This window comes from Papio anubis, chromosome 8 (assembly GCF_008728515.1).
Source record: "Papio anubis isolate 15944 chromosome 8, Panubis1.0, whole genome shotgun sequence".
Lineage (NCBI taxonomy): Eukaryota > Metazoa > Chordata > Mammalia > Primates > Cercopithecidae > Papio > Papio anubis.
Window position 1 is genome coordinate 90,245,878 of NC_044983.1, and position 24,203 is coordinate 90,270,080.

Genomic DNA, 24,203 nt, shown 5'->3' on the forward strand with positions numbered 1-24,203 from the left:
CATTGCTCTTTCAGTGTTGGGTAGAATTTACCAGTAAAGTCTGGGCCTGGGTAATTTTTTTGTGGGAAGGTTTTTGATCAGTGATCCTAGAGCTGTATTCTCATTTTCCTAGAGTTAGTTTTAAAAGTTACTTTCTAAGGATTTGTCCATTTCATCTTGTTTATTAGTATTAAACTTTATTATTTTAATATTAAAGCATCTACTGAGATGCCCACTAGTGTGAATTTTTCTTTTTTAAAATTGAGGTGTGTGACATTCACATAACATGATCTGTTAGCTCAGGTGATCCACCCACCTTGGCTTCCCAAAGCGCTGTGATTACAGGCATGAGCCACCATGCCCTACTTCATTTTCTTTATATTGTTAGGTTTGCTAATCAGAAGTTAACCCATGTTCCCTACATTGTTCCATGACACATGTACAATGCATCTCACTATGTGAGTAAATAATCGGTTGTAAAAGGAGACTCAGATATTTATTACTTACCATAATATATTTACATATGGCAGCAAAGGAGCAAAATTATTAGAATGTAAGTGTATAATACATACTCCAAGATGCTCAGATATTATTTACTGATAGGTTAATTTGTTAATCAGGGAGTGGTATTTGAACACAGTACTTTTAAAACACTGCCTTTTTTTTTTTTTTTTTTTTTTTTGAGAGGGTGTCTCTGTTGCCCAGGCTGGAGTACAGTGGCCTGATCTCGGCTCACTGCAACCTCTGCCTCCTGAGTTGAAGTGATACTCCTGCCTCTGCCTCCCCGAGTAGCTGGGACTACAGGTGTGCGCCACCACATCCACGTAATTTTTTTCGTATTTTTAGTAGAGACAAGGTTTCACCATGTTGGCCAGGCTGGTCTCAAACTCTTGACCTCAGGTGATCCACCTGTCTCAGCCTCCTAAAGTGCTGGGATTAGAGGCATGAGCACCCAGCCTGTTTTTTTTTAATAACAGTTTCATCAAGATATAATTCACATACCATACAGTTCATACATTTAAAGTGTGTAAGTCAGTGGGTTTTAGTATATTCCTAGAGTTGGGCAACTATCACTTCACTTCCTGTTTTCACCCCAGAAAAATAATCTCTTATTCATTACCTGTCACTCTTCATTTTCTCTCAATCTCGCACCACCTGAGGCAACTACTAATTTACTTTCTATCTCTATAGATTTATCTGTTCTGGATATTTTGTGTAAATGGAACTATGAAATAGATGATCTTTTGTAACTGGCTTCCTTTACTTAGCATGTTTTCAATATTGTAGAGTGTATCAGTACTTCATTTTTTATGGCTGAATAGTACTTCATTGAATGGATATATACTGTATTTGTGTGTTCATTCATCAGTTTCTACTTTTTGGCTACTGTGATAAATACTACTATGAACATTCTATTTTTTGTGTGTGTCAACGTAGAAAATATTTAGCAATGTCTTGAGATTATGGACTTCTACGCTAGTTATATTTTATTTTGGCTTCTTATAAATAATATATGGGGAGGAATCCTAATCTAATGAATAAATTCAAAATAATATGAAAATATTATTTGTAAATAACTAATATAACCATAACTAGTGTCTATTCTTTGTTGGCATTGTTTACTTTTTAAACCTTGGTTACCTTTTTAAACTATTCATGAATAGCTCATGAATATAGAACCATTAGTTCTATATTTGTGATAAATCAGTTGTTCTTTTCAATTATTTTCTTTTTGGTTTGAACTTTTTTTTATTTTTTTAACTCTTTTCTGACAGGAGCTACTGATTTCTGTGGTTTATCACTTAATATAATTTGGCAACATACTTGATAAATTCTGTGAGAACTGTATAGCATGGTAACTAGGTTATTCTTTGGTACTTGTATACACCTGTACTTATTAAAATGGTCACATTCCATTCCCTCTTTTTTTTTTTTTTTTTTTTTTTTTTGAGACGGAGTCTCACTGTGTCTCCCAGGCTGGAGTGCAGTGGCGCGATCTCGGCTCACTGCAAGCTCCGCCCCCCGGGTTCACGCCATTCTCCCGCCTCAGCCTCCCAAGTAGCTGGGACTACAGGCGCCCGCTACCGCGCCCGGCTAGTTTTTTGTATTTTTAGTAGAGACGGGGTTTCACCATGTTAGCCAGGATAGTCTCGATCTCCTGACCTTGTGATCCACCCGCCTCGGCCTCCCAAAGTGCTGGGATTACAGGCTTGAGCCACCGCGCCCGGCCCCATTCCCTCTTTTTGATGGGTTCTTATTCGTTGGTCTCGTCTCTTCTGTTAAGTTACTTAGCCAAATCTGTGATTGGTACATGGTTGAAAAAGGAAAATTCAGTTGTTTTTAAATCCTGCCTTTTCAAATTATAATTTACATTTTTAAAAGTACCCATATTCAAATGAAAATTACTCAAATTCCTAGGTATGTTCAAGATCAATAAATTTAGAAAAAGCTTCAGAGTCTTTGAAAGGAAACATGGCTGCTTTTCTAAAGTAAGTATCTTTCTTTTATTTTTTTCTTTCTTTCTTTCTTTATTTTTTTAACTTTGAACTTAGTCCTGTGAAAAAAATATCTGTATTATATTTGTTTTTGTCTTGGGTATCTTTTAACCAAGGAGTAACTGGTGTTTGAGAACCCATTAAGTTCAAATTTGTATAGCCACGTGAGACGTTAGGATTATATAGTTACCTTTTTTTAATATTGTGGCATTGACATCACAATTTTAAATAAGGACCAAAAGGAAATTTTAAAATCTATTTTAAAATATCGTTATATAGCTTCTTTAATGGTGACTTTTTAAATAGCTTATTAAAATTGGTTGATATGATTGTTTTTCTCAAACTAAATTATACACTTTTTTGTTTCACAATATTTCTTACTGATCTAGGAATGTGTGTCTGGGGTTGGAAGATCTGCAGTATGTTTTCATGATTTCTTCACATGAGCTTTTCATTACATTGTTGAAAGATGAAGAACGAAAGCTACTTGTTGATCAGATGAGGAAGAGATCCCCTAGAGTAAATCTGTGCATTAAACCTGTAACTTCATTTTATGATATCCCAGGTTAGCTCTCTAGTCTGCCAGCCAAAATATTGGCATGTTTTGCCCCTCTATTCAAATTAACATTGAAATATATTTGAGGATTCTCTCTTATTTGTTTTAATTAACACTTGTGTTGGTAATTAATAGAAATTCACCTGTCTTCCATATCAGATTTCTGTATAAGCAGCTATGCTCTGGAGCTCTGCCAAGCCAATGATTAGTGCAGATTCAGGCCTAGATACATAAAAGATTTTAGCTGGGGAAATAGACCAAGGTAACACTGCTGCCAATATGTTCATGGAGGTAAAAAAAAAAAAAAAAAAAGGAGGCCGGGCGCGGTGGCTCAAGCCTGTAATCCCAGCACTTTGGGAGGCCGAGACGGGCGGATCACGAGGTCAGGAGATCGAGACCATCCTGGCTAACACAGTGAAACCTCGTCTCTACTAAAAATACAAAAACTTAGCCGGGCGAGGTCGCAGGCGCCTGTAGTCCCAGCTACTCGGGAGGCTGAGGCAGGAGAATGGCGTGAACCCGGGAGGCGGAGCTTGCAGTGAGCTGAGATCCGGCCACTGCACTCCAGCCTGGGTGACAGAGCGAGACTCCGTCTCAAAAAAAAAAAAAAAAAAAAAAAAAGGAGGGGGAGAGGAGTGGTGAGAGATGCTGGAACCAAAAAGACGACAGACTTTCATGCATGTCAGTCTGTATCACTGTGCTAGTATCTGCTGGCTGAACATTTTTGTCAGTATTGGCATTTTTGCCTTATTTATTTGATTTTTTTTCCCGTTTTTGCCCTTACAAATGTAAGTAGAAAATAACAATGCTATTTTTAAATAAGAAACATACACTTCAACATTTAATATAGATGAGAGATAATTCAGTTTAACAAAAGCAAAATTTTAGTTTCTTTGACCTTCACTAGATTTAAACTGGTTGAATGTCCAGTTATAAAGGAAAAGGGTAAGGTTAACACATACAGAAATGCTGGAAATGCATTATTGAAGACTGTGCCTGATAGCTGAGCTGTAATTAGGTATTTTGGTAATCATTTTTGGTTCTCTGGGAAGAGCTTGCCCCTTTCTCTCAAAAACCACATGCTTAATGTTTATTACTCAAAATTAACATTTTATATATGCTTTTGTTAACACATTATGTTCAAAAGTAGTGTATAAGTTAAGTAGTGTATAAGTGTGTATAAGTTAATTATTTTCATATATTCCACATAGTTCTTTGCATAAATTAAATATTGATTTTATCTTGTTTATATTTTCATTATCTTTACTTTTAAAACGCATTCATTTATTAAATGTAGATATAGTAAAATTGTGTTAGGTTTTCTATGTGAGGATAAAGTTAATATGTAATTTACACAATGTTGAATCAGTTCTCAAGATGATAGCAGCTTTTAATTTATAGATGTAATACAAAATACATAATTTTAAGTAAATTTTCATTCTCATATGTATATCTTTGAATTAAATCACTGAAATATAAATCTTTTTTTAGCTTCAGCAAGTGTCAACATTGGTCAGTTAGAGCATCAACTGATATTGTCAGTGGATCCTTGGAGGATTAGACAAATTTTGATTGAATTACATGGTATGACTTCAGAGCGCCAATTCTGGACAGTGTCTAATAAGGTAAACCCTATGTCAAGGAACAAATAAGAAAATTGCCCTTGTTTTCTGAGGTAATTTAATAGAAAAGCTGTTCCCTAACCTTTTTGATAATAAGGACCTCTTTTACTTAACACTTTTAAGACCTTCATATGACCATAATTGCATTTTTAACATCCATTGACAGAGAAAATAGGAAATGTCAGAAACAAAAAGATACCATTGAATGAATAACATCTAAAAATCAGTTTTTCCATTTATTGACAAAATATATGCATTTTATTTCATTTATTTATTTTTTGAGATGGAATCTCACTCTGTCGCTCAGGCTGGAGTGCAGTGGTACGATCTTGGTTCACTGCAACCTCTGCCTCCCAGATTCAAGTGATTCTCCTGCTTCAGCCTCCCAGGTAGCTGGGATTACAGGCATCTGTCACCATGCCCGGCTAATTTTTGTATTTTTAGTAGAGATGGGGTTTCACCATGTTGCCTAGGATGGTCTTGAATTCCTGACCACAAGTGATCTACCCGCCTCTGCCTCCCCAAGTGTTGGGATTACAGGTGTGAGCCACCACGCCTGGCTGCATTTTAAAAATAGTTGTAAATATATGTAACTGGTATATTATTTATGCATTCTGTAGCATAATACTTCATCATGGAGCATTTTTGGCTTTAAATGTTCCTTTAAAAATTTCCAGCTAATACATTTACCTGTTTCTGAGTTTGTCTATTAGAAAGTTTTCCTGCATAGAAAGTGCAAATGAAAATAGCTTTTAACATGCCATGTCAGTGGAATGTAGCTTAGAGATACAAGGGAAGTAATCTACAGAACAGTAGAAAGTAAAGCAATATCGTAATGCTCCTAATTAACTCCGTACTTACTCTTCCTCTGCTGAAGATGTAGTAAAAAGGCAGCCAGAAATGTATGGGGTTTTTTTGGGGGGGGACAGAGTTTCATTATTGTTGCCCAGGTTAGAGTGCAGTGGCGCGATCTTGGCACACTGCAACCTCTGCCTCCCGGGTTCAAGCAGTTCTTCTGCCTCAGCCTTCTGAGTAGCTGGGATTATAGGCTTGCCCCACCACACCTGACTAGTTTTGTATTTTTAGTAGAGACAGGTTTCTCCATGTTGTTCTCCATGTTGGTCAGGCTGGTCTCAAACTCCTGACCTCCTGACCTCAGGTGATCCGCCTGCCTCATCCTCTCAAAGTGCTGGGATTATAGGTATGAGCCACTGCCCCCGACCTGTATTTTTTAAAATTAGGTTTAAACATACAAGTAGTGTGAAAAGAAAAAAATTGCTCTAAAAATTAGTTGGGGTTTTTTTTTTAGTATTGATGCTATTTGTTAGTGTGAATTTTTAAGATGAAGGCCAGGTGCAGTGGCTCATGCCTGTAATCCCAGTACTTTGGGGAGCTGAGGTGGGTGGATCACTTGAGGCCAGGAGTTCAAGACCAGCCTAGCCAACATAGCAAAACCCCATCTCTACTAAAAATACAAAAATTAGCCGGTCATGGTGGCGTGCACCTGTATTTCCAGCTACTTGGGAGGATGAGGCAGGAGAATCACTCAAACCTGGGAGATAGAGGTTGCAGTGAGCAGAGATCACGCCACTGCACTCCAGCCTGGGTGATGGAGCAAGACTATCTCAAAAATCAAAAACCAAAAATTTTTAAGATGAACAAGTATAGCATAATAGTTATGATAGGGGATTCTGGGACTAACTGCCTGCTTGAGCTTGAATGCCAGCTCATACTTAAATAGCCGTATAATCTTGAACAAGTTATTTAACTTGTTTGTGTTGTAGTTTTCTCATTTGCAAAATGACAGTAGTAGCATAATAGTACTTACCTTGGTATTGTTGTGAGGATTACCTGAATTAATATATATAAAACTCCTAGTCTTTGTCTTTTTTTCCTAATAGTAATCCCAATCCATTATTTATTACTTGTTGATTGTAGTGAATGTGTTCATTTTCATTAGTGTTATATTATGGCTGTGATTTTCCTTTCTCTTTAAGAGACGACCTGTGAATTATTTTTTTTTAATGCGATTGAAGATTATTGAAAGATTCTTATCCAGATTTGGCTTTCTCTGTGTGTGTGTGTGTGTGTGTGTATATATATATATATGTATGTATGTATTTTTTGTTTTTTTTAGTGGGAAGTACCTTCTGTCTATAGTGGTGTTATCCTGGGAATTAAAGACAATTTAACAAGAGATTTGGTTTATATTCTTATGGCCAAAGGTTTGCACTGCAGTACTGTTAAGGTGAGTAAAAGTGTGTATCAAACACTTGTTAAGAATATGCTTTATGGCCAGGTGCCGTGGCTCACACCTATAATCCCAGCACTTTGGGAGACTGAGGTGGATAGATCGACTGAGGTCAGGACCAGCCTGGCCAACATGTTGAAACCTTGTCTCTACTAAAAATACAAAAATTAGGTCGGTGCCTGTAATCTCAGCTACTCTGGAGTCTGAGGCAGGAGAATCTCATGGGAGGTGGAGGTTGGAGTGAGCTGAGATTGCATCACTGCACTCCAACCTGGGTGACAGAGTGATAGTCCATCTCAAAAAAAAAAAAAAAAAAAAAAAAAAAAAGAATATGCTTTACTAGTTTTAGCAGGAAGTCAGGAACCAGAACTTACCTTTTCCTAATCTTTAAAATCACAGTCATAGGCTTAAAAGGATATTTGAAAAGGCATTTTGGTTTGTTCTCTTTCCTTTACTGTTATAATTATACTAAAATAGTCTTGATCAAATGAATACTGCTCTGTGCTAAAAGTTTAGAGAACATGCAAAGATATTATTTGTATTCTTTAGGATTCAGCTAGTAAAGATTGTGTACCAAGATTAGAAAACAAAATTTTTAAAAATTACTTCTGTAGTGTATTTTACATGAGTTTGTAGTCTGGGATGTTGAGACTTAAGTGTAATGTTAAATCATATAAGACAGTGCAGTTGCGTGACTGATCATACACTGAGTTCTTTAGGAAGGTTAAAGACAGCATCTGGAAGGCAGAAGTGAACTAAAATTGAGGCTTAAATAAGTTAACTACGTCCCCACACCAGCAGCATCTGTGACATTTGGGAACTTTTTGTTTGAGACAGGGTGTTGCTTTGTCGCCCAGACCAGGTGCAGTGGCATGATCACTGCAGCCTGGACTTCCTTGGCTCAAGCAATCCTCCCACCTCAGCCCCCTAAGTAGCTGGGACCACAGGCATGTGCCACCATGCCCAGCTTATTTGAAAGAATTTTTTTTTTTTTTTTTTTTTTTGCAGGGGCAGCGTCTCCTTATATTGCCGAGGCTGACCTTGAACTCCTGGGCTCAAACAATCCTTCCACATCAGCCTCCCAAAGTGCTGACATTACAGGCATGAACCACTGCACGTGGCTGGAACTTGCTGGAATAAAAATTTGGGGGCCGCATCCTAGACCTAATGAATCAGAAATTCTGGGATGGGGCCCAACATCTTTTTAAATAAGCCCTCAAGTAATTCTGTTGCATGCTAAAGTTTGAAAACTGCTGCTGTAGACCATCATTGTCAGTGGAAACATAATGTAGGCCACGTGTGTAATCTATAATTTCATAAAAAAGTGTAATTGATTGAAATGATTTATTTAACTCAATATGTCTACACTATCATTTTAATGTGTAATTGATATAAAAAGTTGAGATGTTTTGTATTTTGAAAATGTATGTGCTAAGTCTTCAAAATCCAGTAAGTGTTTTATACTTACAGAATCTCTCAATTTGGACTAGTCACATTTCACATGCTCAATAGCCACATCTTATCTAGTGGCTGCCATATTGGACAGTGCATCATGAGACAATTGTAAGCCATTGAAAAGTTTTAATAGAAGGAATGTAGTTAGCAGCTTTTCTCCTTCCACACCTAAAATAACATTTACTGGGCACAAAGACTGTTCTGCAATTTCATATATGTTTTTTGTTTCATTTATTCACAAAAACTTTGTGGAAGGTATTATCTCAGTTTTAAAGGTATTAAATTGTCCAGTGGCACACAGCTAGTGTCACAAGTGTTAGAAGGGATAGAGAGAAGAGAACATATTAGAGAACTATTTAGGAGATAAAATCTGGAAGCAATTGGTAACTGACTTCATGTGGAAGGCAAGAGAAGGAGAACGAATCGAGCATGATGCTCAGACTTCTGGTTTGAGAGTCAGAGAACCAGTGGCAATGCTAGCAAGTGAATGTGCAGAAACACATTTTTGCAGGGCAGATTACGAGTTTATTTTTACAATTTTAATTTGAAGCTACAGTTGGAAACAGTCTAAAGCTTGGAGAATGGTCTGGACTGAGTTACAGATTTGGGAGTTACCAAAGATCACCCAGAGAGAATATAAAGAGCGTGAGACCCTCGGGAATGCAATACTAAGTCCAAGAAATAGTGGTGTGATGGGCGTGAGGACCAGACAAATGTAGAAGGTGTAATAGCTAGGGGAAAAGAAAATGTCAAGAAAAGGGCAATACACAGCACCGAGTTGCAGCCCCCTAATTCCTGTAAGATAACAGAAGAGCGTTCAGTAGATTGGACAATTAAAAGATCTTTGGCTTGGCCGGGCGCGATGGCTCAAGCCTGTAATCCCAGCACTTTGGGAGGCTGAGACGGGCGGATCACGAGGTCAGGAGATCGAGACCATTCTGGCTAACCCGATGAAACCCCGTCTCTACTAAAAATTACAAAAAACTAGCCGGGCAAGGTGGCGGGCGCCTGTAGTCCCAGCTACTCAGGAGGCTGAGGCGGGAGAATGGCATAAACCTGGGAGGCGGAGCGTGCAGTGAGCTGAGATCCGGCCACTGCACCCCAGCCTGGGCGACAGAGCGAGACTCCACCTCAAAGAAAAAAAAAAAAAAAAAGGTCTTTGGCTTGTGAGGGCTACTTCTTTGTAATGATAGGGGTAGAAGCCAGATTATAGGAGTGAATGAAGTATGTGGAGTGATAGAATCTAGTCTTCAGAAACATAAGAGATGTGTAGGAAAGGACTTGGATCATAGCTGATTTATTTCATTTTATTTGTTAGCCAATTTTATAGGCTAGTAAGGTGGTGTGCAAAGATTTTGAAATGTGTAATCCTTGAATGGTCTAAGATCTAATTCTGAATATGTTGGATGGAGGAGGGTGCTTGTAATAGAATTTTATACCTGTATAATACAGAAGTCTTTGGTTATTTTATAACTTTTATAAAAGTTGCATAATACAGCAGGTATTTTATATTGTTTACTGGATTTTTTTAAATTACAAAGGTATTAAATATGTATTGGAATAAATCAACAATACAGAGATGAAAATCCTATCGAGCCTTACTCCCTGAGAAAAGCAACGTTAACCATTTGAACTAATCCTTCTCCTCTTTGCTCTGTCATCATAAAGGCACACATTTTTTGGCGCCAAAGGAAAGGTGACCCAGGCTATTCTTTTTCTTTTCATAGGACTTTTCCCATGCTAAACAGCTCTTTGCTGCTTGTTTGGAGTTGGTAACAGAGTTCTCACCAAAGCTTCGTCAGGTCATGCTGAATGAGATGTTGCTTTTGGATATTCATACACATGAAGCTGGGACAGGGCAGGCAGGAGAGAGACCGCCATCCGACCTTATAAGTAGGGTACGAGGCTATCTGGAAATGAGGCTTCCTGGTAAGACTGGTTCACAAAGACAAATTTCAGAAACTCAGTACTTAGATAATTGTGGGGGAAAATTTAAAAGCACATTTATTTGAGTTTGTAATCTTTTTTTTTATTTTTGAGACAAGAGTGTGGCTCTGTCACTCAGGCTGGATGTAATGGCGCGATATCGGCCCACTGCAATCTCTGCCTTTTGGGTTAAAGTGACTCTCCTGCCTCAGCCTCCTGAGTTGCTGGGATTTCAGGAACTCGCCATCATGCCTGGCTAATTTTTGTATTTTTGTAGAGATGGGGTTTCACCATGTTGGCCAGGCTGGTTTTGAACTCCTGACCTCAGGTGATCCACCTTCCTTGCCCCCCCAAAGTGCTGGGATTAGAGGCATGAATCACCACACCCAGGTGAATTTTTATCATCTTTGAAAAAAGTTATTTCACTCCTAAAACAGAATTTGGGTTTGGTGTTTACTTGAGAACATTGGGAAAAATGAAGGAAACTGTTCGTTTCTGGGTTTCTGTAACAAGGTACCACAAACTGGGTAACTTAAAACAATGGAAATATATTATCTCCCAGTTCTGGAGGCCGGATGTCTGAAGTCAGGGTGTCTGCAGGGCTGTACTGCCCGGAAAGGCTCCAGGAAAGACTCTTTCCTTGCATCTTCCTGGCTTCTGGTGGCCCGGCAGTCTTTGGTTTGTGGCTGCATTGCTCCAGTCTCTGTTGCTGTCTTCACATGGCCTTCTCCCTGTGTATGTCCCTGTGCTCTTCTTATAAGGACACCAGTCATTGGATCCAGGTTCAGCCCTAATCTAGCTGACTTGATCATAGCTAATTACATCTGCAAAGACTATTTCCAAATAAGGTCACATTCTCAGGTTCCAGGTACACATGAATTTTAGGGGATACTTCTGCACACTAGAGAAACTATATTGCAATTTTCAGGTGTTTGAAAGAATCAGAATGTCCTTTAGTATACAGATTGAAGTTTTATTTCCTCATTACAGCCATAAAATGCCTTCACACTGATTGCCATTGGGCTAGAAATTCACTGGTGGCTACTTTAGGAACAGATCTTGAGTGTTTAATTCTAATTGTAAATGTCTTACTATGAAAAGGGGCTTACCATATAAATGATCATCTGTGACACATATAAATCTTTCTTAGTTAAAGCAGTTTCTTATTTTTCTGCTTTAGGAGTATTTAGAGCAATTAAATCATACTGTACACATTTAATAGTATAAACAGTGGAATTGCATTATAAAGGAAGGTGATAGTAATGTGTCAGAATAGAAGCAAGTGCTACCATCTTGAGTCCTATGGGGTTAATTTAATTTCTAATTAAAGTCTAATTTCCAGCAGGGGCATGCAGTGATAGATCACAACTTTTTAGTACCCTATAGAGAGAATGCCTTTGAGCTTTAACACATCAATGCTCTTAATATTGTAATGTCTTCATGAGAATTGATCTAATAATATGCTGGCACTAAAGGACACATGCTGCTGTATACATGTTTACTTTTTAAAAGTGGGAGGTAGGTTTTCCATGCATGGTTTTTCTGAAATGAGACAATGTTTAAACCTTAATGTTTGTTGAGTGCTAACTACGTGTCAGGCATTGTTCTAAGCTTCAGGTGCATAACTCATTTAGTCCTCATAGCAGCTCTGTGAAATAGCTGCTGTTTCCTTATCCCCATTTTGTAACTAAGAAACCAAGGTGCAGAGAGGTTGAGGAATTTGCCCACAGTCACACAGGAAGAGACAGAGCTATGACTTTACTCCATCAGCCCAACTTCGAAGCCTATGCTTTTACTCTTTGAAATGGGTGAAAGTTCCTTTAAATTATTAGTCTCTTTGTACTACCTTTTTGGCTTATCAGTTTGTAGTTCACATCCCTTTTTTGGGGATAGGGAGGGTAAAGGACGGATAACTCTGCATATAATTTTTGTAAACTCCTAACTTACTAAATGTTCAGCAACTTGTCCTATAGCTTGTGCTTATAAGCAGTATTTAAAATAAGGAGGCTGGGTGTGGTGCTCATGCCTGTAATCCCAGCACTTTGGGAGGCTGAAGCAGGCAGATCACTGGAGTTCAGGAGTTCAAAACCGGCCTGGACAACATAGTGAGACCCCATCTCTACAAAAATGCAAAAATTAGCCAGGTATGGTGGCATTAGCCAGGTGTGGTGGGACCTGTGGTCCCAGCTACTTGGGGAGGTTGAGGTGGAAGGATAGCTTGAGCCTGGGAACTCAAGGCTGCAGTGAGCCATGATCACACCATTGCACTGCATTCTGGTGACAGAGCGAGACCCTGTCTCTACAAAATTTTGTTTGTTTTTTGAGACAAGGTCTCACTCTGTTGTCCAGGCTGGACTTGAACTCCTGGTCTCAAGTGATCCTCCTGCCTTGGCCTCCCAAAGTGTTGGGATTACAGGTGTCAGCCACCATACCCAGCCTGTTTTTTTAATTCAATTGAAATCTGAGCAAGTATTTGCTTTGTTCTTATTTTAATGTTGTGATGGTAATTCCAACTGTTTTCCTCTTTGCTTTTTAGATATTCCTCTTCGTCAAGTTATAGCTGAGGAATGTGTTGCCTTTATGTTAAACTGGAGGGAAAGTGAATACCTTACACTCCAAGTTCCTGCATTTTTGCTTCAGAGTAATCCATATGTTAAGGTAATTAATGTTTAAATAAAAGGATTGTGAGGATAGTATTATACTTGTTTCTTTAACTTTATACTAGTTTGGGAACTTGTCTAATTTCTGTGATACAAATGTTTGGACAAATGCTTGTTGATTTGTAGTTAAAGGATAGTTTTTGGTAATTCATGCACTTGACCTTGTTCTAATATTTCTTTCTAATGCCCTATAATTCATGAGCATGTAGTCACAGATTATTTAGTTAACAGATAACACGTTGGTGTAATCCTAAGATAATGAGAGATTCACTTTCTTTGCTTTGGTTGCTATAATCACACTCTAGAGCTGATGGAGTCCGTCAGGGATGCACTTCTCCTTGTTTCCATTTGAACACTTTATTCTTCTTTAGAATTTTACCCTTCTAAGTTTGCTATCTCTGAATCTCTAACAGGTTTGCTATTAGTAATTATTCCCCTAATAAAAGAATTTATTCAGTAAATTGGTAGTAAGTTGTTTATTTTGTTGTCTTAATTATATCCTTTGCAACCTAAAATGCTTCTGAGTACAGAAAATATCAAAACTAATGAGAAACTGGAGGTTTCTTCTAAGATTATATCTTTCATGTGTTAATATTATACACACTGAATAAGTAGTAGGTTTTTCTCACTTTCTGGTGTTACAGTTAAAAAAAAAAAAAACAAGGTAGGCCAGGCACAGTGGCTCATGCCTGTAATCCCAGCACTTTGGGAGGCCAAGGTGTGTGGATCACAAGGTCAGGAGTTTGAGACCAGCCTGGCTGATATGGTGAAACCCTGTCTTTACTAAAAATGCAAAAATTAGCCGGGCATGGTGGTGGACACCTGTAGTCCTAGCTACTCAGGAGGCTGAGGCAGGAGAATCGCTTGAACCCGGGAGGCAGAGGTTGCAGTGAGCCGAGATCACACCATTGCACTCCAGCCTGGGCAACAAGAGCAAAACTCCATCTCAAAAAAAAAACACCAAAAAACAAAGTTAAACATGTAGTGATTTAACATTGTAAGTCCCACTCTCCTTTTTGGGTATATTTGGTCCTTCAGATTTTCTCATTATTTTATTTGTTCCTATTACCTTTTGTTATTCTTCCTCGTTTGTCCCAACTTATCTTTAGTAATAAAAAATCCTTTAAATCTGTGTTTATCTGGGAACTCTTGTAAAACTGTACCACTTCGTAACATTTGTGTTTGGTTACTTGTTTCTTCCTTCATATTTCATGTATGTCCTTTTAAAAACTGAACTCATTTCATTTTAACCCTTTGAGAGGATTTATTGAGAGTTTATTGATTTTTTTTCAGTTTTCCACCTCTTTTTGTTATCTTTACACTTGCTCATGAAAATTGCCATACTTGAATTATCCTTTTCTTTGAAATTTCAGACATTGAATCATATCTATCTCTTCTTTTTTTTTTTTTTTTTTTTTTTGGAGACTGAGTCCCCCTCTGTCGCCCAGGCTGGAGTGCATTGGCACAGTCTCGGCTCACTGCAACCTCCACTTCCTAGTTTCAACCCATTCTTGTGCCTCAGCCTCCCAAGTAGCTGGGATTACAGGTGTGCACCACCACACCCGGGCAATTTTTTTTTGTTTTGTATTTTTAATAGAGATGGGTTTTGCCACAGCTGGTCTTGAACTCCTGACCTCAGGTGATCCACCCGCCTGGGCCTCCCAAAGTGCTGGGATTACAGGCATAAGCTACCGCACCCAGCCTGAATCATTTCTGTCTCTTTAGTGAACTTTCTGGAATGTGAGTTCTTAATTTCTTGGGTACTTGTCTCATTATGCCCAACAGTCTTTTCTTAGCCTTTAAGAAAATCAGATGAGGGAACCATTTTGTTCCAAGGTTACTATCTGTTACACTTAGAATCGTAGCTTGTCACTGAGTGCAAAGACAGTAGAGTAACTCTTCTCTTTACCTCTGGCAATGACTTCTGTGGAGCTGTGCACCAGGAGAGATAGGCATGTGTTTGTGTAATGAATGCTTGAGGGTCTACAATGTGTAAGGACATAGGAAATTGTTTTGTTGGTTGCCTTACTCTGGGAGAGGCTGTCTCACTGCTTCCTGCAGTTCCCCTGATCTGGTCCAAAAGCAGGAAGGATGTGTGGTGACTTTGCGAAAGAATTGTCACTTAGGTGTCTCCTCATATGTCATCTGGTGGTTAGGGTTTTGTGTGCCACCTTCCATACATGATTGCCCTCTCACTGCCTTGTTAACGTCAAGGAAAAAGGAATTAAAGAAAGAAGTTTAGAATGAGGGATGGTGTTTTGAAAAAAAATATAATCTGAATCAGTGTCCACACTTCCAGTTTGGTGTGGAATACACCACACACACACGCACACAAGTGTAGGAAAAAGTCTGAAAGGATATTAACAGCTATTATCTCTGGATAATGGGGTATTAGTGATTTTAATGTTTTCTATTCTGTTATATTTTCCTACTCATATATTATGTAATCACAAATAGGAACAGAAAATTCTTAAGCATGTGACTAAAATGCACCCTTTTGAAATAATATAAAACTGTCTAGTCTGCCCCTTAGATCAGAGAGAGTGGTAGTGTCACATAATGGAAAGGGCGCAGGTTTATAGGCACTCGGATGATAAGAGCCTAGGTGGTAGTAGTAGGGGTTGGCAGCCACAGTGGTCCTAGTGTAGGCTAAAACCTCAGGTTGTTCATGTGGCCTACCAGCCCTCTTAAGGTGTGCATGCTTCTCCTCCTCCAGGTGCAGCTCCTCTGCCCCTTGGTGTTCCAGCCCTGTGCTGGCAGCACCAGCATGCCCACGCCATGTTTCCATTTTGCACCTGTGCACATGCTGTTTGTCATCTTAGCCAGGATGTCCTTCCCAGCTTTGCCTGTTCGTGTGATTTCTTTAATGCTTTCCCATATTATTTTCTCTGTAAATGAGTAAATCACTTCCTCTTCTTGCTTCCTTTGTACTGTTGTACTGTTGACTATTTCTTTTGTTGTGTTTATGCTGAATAATAAGTTATTTATCCACTTGTCTTCTCTATAAGACAATGAACTGCTTCAGGGCAGTTAATTTTTATGTTGTGCTTTCCATGATGCCCACCCATAGTCGGTGCTCAAGAATGTTTGTGGAATTCAGTTGATTTGGGGCCTAAGACCTCTGAACATTTTAAAAATGTAATTTATGTAATAAATTCAGTGACCTAAAGCATATGATCCCTGACAACAGAAGATGAATTTGAGCTAAGAGCACCAGTATCCCTGGCGTTACACTGCAGTGAATAGTTGCATGTATCGTGATTCCATTTGTCAGAGGCGAGTATTTTAGGTGAGCATGCAGGATGAAATATCCTACTAGGCCATTGGTCCGTATCCATTCACCTGGTGTAGGTAGGATTTTTATGTTATTCTCATGAGCTTTGGAAAGCCACAGTACTCTCGTTAATTTTCTTAGGCATGATCACAGAGTTGTGGTTATGGAGAAGAATGTCCTTGTCCTTAGAAGATGTATATGGAAGTATTTAGGGATGAAATATTGTGTCTAACTTAGTTTAATATGGTTTAACAAAACAATTTATGTAGATATATAAAGCAAACATGGCAGAATAGTCACAACGTGTCAGGTATTTATTGAATTTTTTTTTTTTATTTTTCTGTTTGAAATTTTTCATAACAGAAAATGTAGAGAAAAACCACCAATTTTTGTCTTTGTCTCAATCTTGCTGCCGCCTTAAAAAAGCTGCCTTAAGCAGTAGGGACCCCTAGAAAATTTTCTAGGTCCATTTTAAGTAGAAACAAGGGGTTCCTGATGGATTTGAAATTATCCTTGTTACTGCACCCTCTACAAGAGCCATGGAGTATAAAAGTTAATATGAACAAGAATAACGGGTCCCAATTCTGAATTTGGCCAGGTGCCATGGCTCACGCCTGTGATCTCAACACTTTGGGAGGCCGAAGTGGATGGATCACTTGAGGCCAGAAGTTTGAGACCAGCCTGGCCAACATGGTGAAACCCCGTCTCTACTAAAAATACAGAAATTAGCTGGGCATGGTGGCACATGCCTGTAATTCCAGCTACTCGGGAGGCTGAGGCACAAGAATCGTTTGAGCCTGGGAGGCGGAGGTTGCAGTGAGCCAAGATCATGCCACTGCACTCCAGCCTGGGTGCAGAGCAAGACCCTGTCTCCAAAAAAAAAAAAGAAATTCTGAATTTATTGTAAGTTAGTCTTTCTCTGTCTTTTGCTTTCAGCTTTTCCACTCTTTATTTCTGGGTGCTCCCTATGTCTTAGGTCCTTGAGGCTGCATTTATTCACACCAGTCACTTTATATAACCTGTCCTGCCTTAATTCTACCTCCTCAGATGAGCAGTAGCTCCATTCCCAGTTGCTACCAATTTTCTTGGAGAAAAATTGCTTTAAATCTGTATCGCTTAATTCCACCAACTTCAGTTTCCTTATTTTCCTTATTTTTTTCATTGAAACAATTTTTTTTTAGTGATAAGAAGTTGTATGTGTGCATATGTGTGCAAGGGAGAGAGAAAAATCTAAGTATTTTAATCTCACCCCCTGGGCTTTTACTACAGTTAACATTTAGGTGTATGCCTTCCATTACACAATTTTTTCCCGATGTAACGTGGGATAATACTATGTGTATTTAGCATCTCGGTTTTTTTTCCACTTAATAAATCACCTATCTCTTTGCATTGTCTCATTTTCATTTTCACTAGACTATAATTGTTCAGAGACAAAGTTTGTATGCTCGAACCAGAGGATCTTTCTCAGATTCAGATCTGTCAGTAGACAATGAGCCCTAAATTCCTCAAAGGTTGTACAGAATGCACAGCATAAAATAACTGTACTTAGTATGTTTGGGCAGTCATTCCATGTTTCCTCCAGTGTGCCTTGATAATAGAACTAATGTGCATGACATTACAGATTATCTTTTGTGTGTTTTGTTTTTCATGTTATAGCTTGGACAGCTTTTAGCAGCTACATGCAAAGAACTTCCAGGCCCTAAAGAAAGTAGACGGACTGCCAAAGACCTTTGGGAAGTTGTTGTTCAAATCTGTAGTGTGTCCAGTCAGCACAAACGAGGAAATGATGGCAGAGTTAGTCTAATAAAGCAGAGGGAATCTACGTTAGGTATCATGTATCGGTATGTATTGGTATGTTTCTGTCAGTTGTGTTCGAGTTCTTAATATTTATCCTGTTTATACTATTGACCTATTAAAGGTTGATTTCAAGAACATCAGCTTTTATTGTGTATATCATAAAGTTGGACAATCTTACGAGTTCTGTAGTACTCGTCTGTGATGAACCTGTCTGCCTTGGCCACTTTTGGAAATATCTTCTGTTTATGTGTCATTTTAAGAAACTATTAATCATTTAATCAACTGGAATTAAAAATCAGTAGTGTTTAAGGTTGGATAGTATTGAAGACTTCACATGTGATTAAAACAGGGAAGAAATGTTATTAGGTTAGTATGACGATAGAATATTACATTCCTTTTCATACTTGCCGAATTGGAGCATTAAGAATAAACCTTCATCTATAATTTACTTTCTTGATTTTATTTTTAATTTCTAATATTTAATGTATATTCAAAAATTTTTGTTTTGTAGGAGTGAACTGCTTTCTTTTATCAAAAAATTACGAGTAAGTTTTATTAAAAATTGCTCTAATTACTATTGCTGGTTATTGTAGACTATGACTAAAAATTATTGGGTACTTCAAATACTGATTAAATTATTGTTTGTTTTTTAATTTAAATTTTTTTTTAAGAGAGAGGGTCTTGATCTGTCACCCAAGCTGGAGTGCTGAGGTGTAATCATAACTCACTGCATCTTCTAACTCTTGAGGTTAAGCAGTCCTTCTGCCTCAGCTTTCTGAGGAACTGGGACTACAGGCACATGTCACCATGCCCAGCTTACTTTTTGTAGAGATGAGGTCTCCCCTTGTTGCCCAGGCTAGTTTCTAACTCCTGGTCTCAAATGATCCTCCCTCCTTGGCCCCTCAAAGTGCTGGGATTACAGGTGTTAGCCACCTTGCCTGGCTTCTGCTTAAATTATTAAAGTGGCCTGTTAATGTGCTTTTCTTCAGTGATCATTATTGTTGGGTGGGATAATCTGATTGGAAAGTTTTTCATTTACTTTACCATGTTTTAGTGAACGGAGCAGGTATTTCTTTAAATTGTAAAAAAGTCTTCATAATAGGGACTAGATGTGTGAAGCCTGACTTTAATTTTTGCTTAGTAGGATCAATGTCATATTTATTTACTGGACATAACCTAGGTTTTACCCTTTTAACATTATTTGAAGGAATAAAAAGTCACTTAAGAGTCATGTGAGGAGTTGAGCTTGGAGATAGCACCATAAGCCAAACATTTAAATATGCTAATTTTATATAAATTATGTGCTATGATCCACCCCCCTGCCCACATGCGATTAAAAATAAAGTTGATTTTTAGTGTGCTAAAGCACATGCTAAAACAGATGCTAAATTTTAAAAAGGCAAGGGTCTTTTAAATTGCTTGATGTCTGTGAGGTTGACAGGAGAAAAATAAATATACACACACACTGTTTAAGGATTCTGTGTTTTCTTTCTCATAGGAACCACTGGTTTTGACTATTATTTTATCACTCTTTGTGAAACTTCACAATGTTCGGGTAAGTATTTCATAATTTCATTTAAAAAATTTGAAAGAAATTTCTTTGTAAATCACACCTTTTTTCTTTTTAAAGGAGGACATTGTGAATGATATTACAGCTGAACACATTTCTATTTGGCCATCTTCCATTCCCAAGTAAGTAGTGGTATAGCTTATATTTTATTAAATGAGTTATGTATTTGGAAACCATTCTGACTAGCAGAGATACCTTTAGATAATTTTATTAAAGGACCAGAAATCTGCTGAGATTCTACAGTCTTTGTGTTTCTCTATTTGATAATTATTTTCCTATAAATTGTGGATAAGGCATAACTTTTTTTTTTTTTTTGAGACGGAGTCTCACTCTGTTGCCCAGGCTGGAATGCGGTGATACAATTTCTGCTCACTGCACCCCCCGCCTCCCGGGTTCAAGCGATTCTCATGCCTCAGCCTCCCAAATAGCTGGGATTACAGGTGTCTGCCACCACGCCTGGCTAATTTTTGTATTTTTAGTAGAGACGTGGGTTTGCCATGTTGGCCAGGCTGGTCTCAAACTCCTGACCTCAAGTGATGCACCTACCTCAGCCTCCCAAAGTGCTGGGATTACAGGCAGGAGCTACCACACCCGGCCCAGCATAACTCTTAAGTAGGAGTTAAGATTTATCAGCCTTAGAACAGAAGATAAAGTGGTCCTGATTGTCAGTAGAATTTGAAAATTGGGGCCAATGAAAGAAAGACTTTCTATCAGGTTTCCAGCATCTTATTTCTTTTACGAGTATCCATTTGAAAGTGATTTGTTTTTTCATAATTTTTTTGTATGTCTCATCCAATGCTGTAGTTATCAAAAGTCTCCCAATCTCTTTTAGTTGCTGTAGGAACTAAGCTAAACTTCTTTAATTACTTTGAGAAACATTCCCTTTTGCGTGCATTACCTAAGAATCACAGTAAGATGATGGGGACATTTTTTAGGGAAGGAAAAAGTGTTCATTTACTTGAAGGAATCATTTACATTTTTCTTTTCCCACACGTAGCAACTTCTCATATAGGGGAATCCACTTGTTTCCTCCCAAGTGTTTTTCCTCCCTGTCTTCCCTCTCACTCTTCTTACTTTGTGCTTGTTCAAGCCTTGTGTTATTACTCTTAGTGGCATCTTTGAGGAATAAAAGATTTCAGTGCACAGGCAAGCTGATAATAGAATAATAGTAAAGAATTTGTTTCCATCTCAATCTTAGAGATTGGAAAAGCTCCTTTGTCTTGTCCAGGGATTTGGAGGGTCAGAGCAGGTGAGTGCCCCTGCCTTCCACTTACTGAGGCTTGTTTCCCAAGGGAGCACCATGCTGCATGAAGCACATGTGCATGCTTCACAGCATTTGAACTGCAGAGTCCGTCATGCTGTGTTTCTGATTTTTATATAAAATCTGTTAGATAGCAGTCCAAGAATCAGGTAGAGACACTTTTTCTTTCTTTTTTTTTTTTTTTTTTTTTTTGAGACATAGTGTTGCTCTGTTGCCCAGGCTGGAGTGCAGTGGCAAGATCTCAGCTCACTGCAACCTACATCTGCTAGGTTCAAGCAATTCTCATGCCTCAGCCTCCCAAGTATCTGAGATTACAGGTGCATGCCACCACCCCCAGCTATTTATTTTTATATTTTTAGTAGAGATGGGGTTTCACCATGTTTCCTGTGCTGGTTTTGAACCCCTAGCCTCAAGAGATCCGCCCACCTTGGCCTCCCAGAGCTTTGGGATTACAGGCGTGAGTACCATGCCTGCCCAGTTTTGGATTTTTTTTTTTTTTTTCTGAGACAAAGTTTCGCTCTTTTTGCCCAGGCTGGAGTACAATGGCGCAATCTTGGCTCACCGCAACCTCTGTCTCCCTGGTTCAAACGATTCTACTGCCTCAGCCTCCCGAGTACCTGGGATTACAGGTGTGTGCCACCACGCTTGGCAAATTTTGTATTTTTAGTAGATACAGGGTTTCTCCATGTTGGTCAGGCAGGTCCCAAACTCCTGACCTCAGGTGATCTGTACCCCTCAGCCTCCCAAAGTGCTAGGATTACAGGCATAAGCCACCGTGGCCAGCCCAGTTTTGCCTTTTTAATTGGTGGTTTCAATGGTTGCGTTTTTGGTTTTTTTTTTGGATTTTTTTTGAGACAGAGTCTCACTCTTGTCACCCAAGCTGGAGTGCAGTGGTATGATCTCGGCTTACTGCAACCTCCACCTTCTGAGTTTGAGCAATTCTCCAGCCTCAGCCTCTTGAGTAGCTGAGACTACAGGCATGTGCCACCACACCTGGCTAATTTTTTTTTTTTTTTTTTTGAGACAGAGTCTCGCTCTGTTGCCCATGCTGGAGTGCTGTGGCATGATCTCAGCTCAGTGCAACCTCCGCCTCATAGGTTCAAGCAATTCTCCTGCCTCAGCCTCCTGAGTAGCTGGGATTACAGGCACATGTCAGCACACCCAGCTAATTTTTGTATTTTTAGGAGAGATGAGGTTTCACCATGTTGGTCAGGCTGGTCTGGAACTCCTGACCTTGTGATCTGCCCCCTTCGGCCTCCTAAAGTGCTGGGATTACAGGCATGAGCCACCACGCCCCACCCAGTGGTTGTGTTTTTCAGCCTCTGTAGTAGTACCTCTGTGGCCTAAGTTTAGACTGCAATGATTGATTTCCAGCGTGTTTATAAATGAGGCATAGGAATTGTTTACCCTAAGGGCTATAGGTCAGACACCCGGGGTTTGAGCCCTAGCCTTTTCACTTAGAGGTATATGCCTTCAGTAAGTTGCTTTCTGTGCCATGTTCCCCGTCTCTAAAATAATACCTGCCTCAGAATTGATGAAATAGTACATTTTCTTTTCTTTTTTAAATTTTTTTTAATTTTATTTTTTATTTTTTGTTTTTTTGAGACGGAGTCTTGCTCTGTTACCCAGGCTGGAGTGCAGTAGCGTGATCTCGGCTTACTGCAAGCTCCATCTCCTGGGTTCATGCCATTCTCCTGCCTCAGTCTCCCGAGTAGCCGGGACTACAGGTGCCCGCAACCACGCCCGGCTAATATTTTGTATTTTTAGTAGAGACGGGGTTGCACCATGTTAGCCAAGATGGTCTTGATCTCCTGACTTTGTGATCCACCTGCCTCAGCCTCCCAAAGTGCTGGGATTACAGGCGTGAGCCACCATGCCCTGCACGAAATAATACATTTTCTAAGCTAGATATTTAGAATAAAGACTGGTACATAGTAGGCTTAACTATTATCTTCATGATGAAAATACTTTAATGTAAATTGACCCAGAGAAAACAAAATATGACTAAATGTTTGACTAGAGAAAAGTATTTCTCCTGAGTGGGAGTCTTTATTGATTCCAAGAATAGTGGAAATGGCACTGGATTGAAGATTACGTTTTTAAAACCAACTATTTGATATATAGAATTCATAGACTTGTAATATTTTGTAAATGTCTATAAAATTATAAGCCAATTTAACTTATATAACTAAGTTTAAATAAATAATTGACTATTTGCTAATAATCCCACAATTCATTTTCCACTGTACTGGGCACAGTGGTGAGTTAGGGTAAACTGTAACCCCTCAGGGCAACAAAAGTACCTTGTCTGAATTCACCTTGTAAATGATAGAGCCATGTGTCTGAATCCACAGCTTGTATTCTCTACCCTTGTGCTTTACTGCTCTTAGGAGGTGGAAGCAGTTAGCAGTTTCTTGAGTGCCAGCCTTGCTTTTCTCTTCACAGTTCCGTCTTCTGTACCTCAATGTGTCCACATTTAGCGAGGCTCACAGTACCCTTTTCTTGATTCTTGGGGGCTGCCAAATGCACTGACGTGATATACTTGGACATCCAGCCCCTCACCCCATTAGGGCCCCTGAAACATCTCGAGGGGAGTCGGTAACTCTTGCAAGAAGCCTTAAGGTGGATGTAAGGCCACATGGCAACATTATCAGTGTCTGAGTCCTTGATTTTTTTGTGGCTTCTCATAGATAACAGAACTTAAAAATCATTTGGGGGCCAGGTGCGGTGGCTCAGGCCTGTAATCCCAGCACTTTGGGAGGCTGAGATGGGCAGATTGCCTGAGGCCAGGAATTTGAGACCAGCCTGGCCAACATGGTGAAACCCCATCTCTACTAAAAATACCAAAAAAAAAAAAAAATTAGCTGGTGTGGTGGTGGGTGCCTGTAATCCCAGCTACTCAGGAGGCTGAGGCAGAGGAATCGCTTGAACCCTGGAGGTGGAGGTTGCAGTGAGCTGAGATCGCGCCACTTCACTCCAACCTGGGCGACAGAGTGAGACTCCGTCTCAAAAAAAGAAAAATAATTTGGGGACATTTTATGAGTCTCTTTTGTTGCCCATAAATTGTGCTAAAAGCAAAGGTAAGTGTCTTACTACTTTTATATGCTTTAACCATTTGTAAAAGATGCAAATACACTTTCTTGGTGCAGCCTTGTCTACCTTTGACATTTTGAAGAAAAGAGAACAAATATCAGATTGTTTTCAACCCCTCATAAAAAGTTAGCCCGTCACACTTTCTTAGGCTTAGTTGTGTTGATAGTTCTTATAGTACATTTACTCCTAGTATTTAGCATTATATTTATGTTCACCTAAATCTTGGCTGAGTCTTTTTGTTTTTAATAAATACATGCATGGAAT

At 39.0% G+C, this 24,203-nt stretch overlaps 1 protein-coding gene across 7 annotated transcripts in view; it reads left to right on the plus strand.

The window, feature by feature from the left end:
• INTS8 (integrator complex subunit 8) overlaps positions 1-24,203 on the plus strand; it is a 58,445-nt gene that overhangs the window by 25,265 nt on the left and 8,977 nt on the right. For 6 of the 7 annotated variants that reach the window (XR_002523895.2, XM_021942510.1, XM_021942511.2 and 3 more), the window contains exons 11-20: positions 2,398-2,468; positions 2,864-3,039; positions 4,522-4,655; positions 6,790-6,900; positions 10,086-10,287; positions 12,821-12,942; positions 17,875-18,059; positions 18,527-18,560; positions 19,514-19,570; positions 19,646-19,707. Coding sequence is in view for 6 of the 7 variants with exons in the window: in XM_021942510.1 (XP_021798202.1) it covers positions 2,398-2,468; positions 2,864-3,039; positions 4,522-4,655; positions 6,790-6,900; positions 10,086-10,287; positions 12,821-12,942; positions 17,875-18,059; positions 18,527-18,560; positions 19,514-19,570; positions 19,646-19,707 (1,154 nt within the window). In the remaining variant the exon portion in view is untranslated. The remainder of the gene's footprint in view (positions 1-2,397; positions 2,469-2,863; positions 3,040-4,521; positions 4,656-6,789; positions 6,901-10,085; positions 10,288-12,820; positions 12,943-17,874; positions 18,060-18,526; positions 18,561-19,513; positions 19,571-19,645; positions 19,708-24,203) is intronic. The other variant, XM_009213353.4, reaches the window with a different exon arrangement.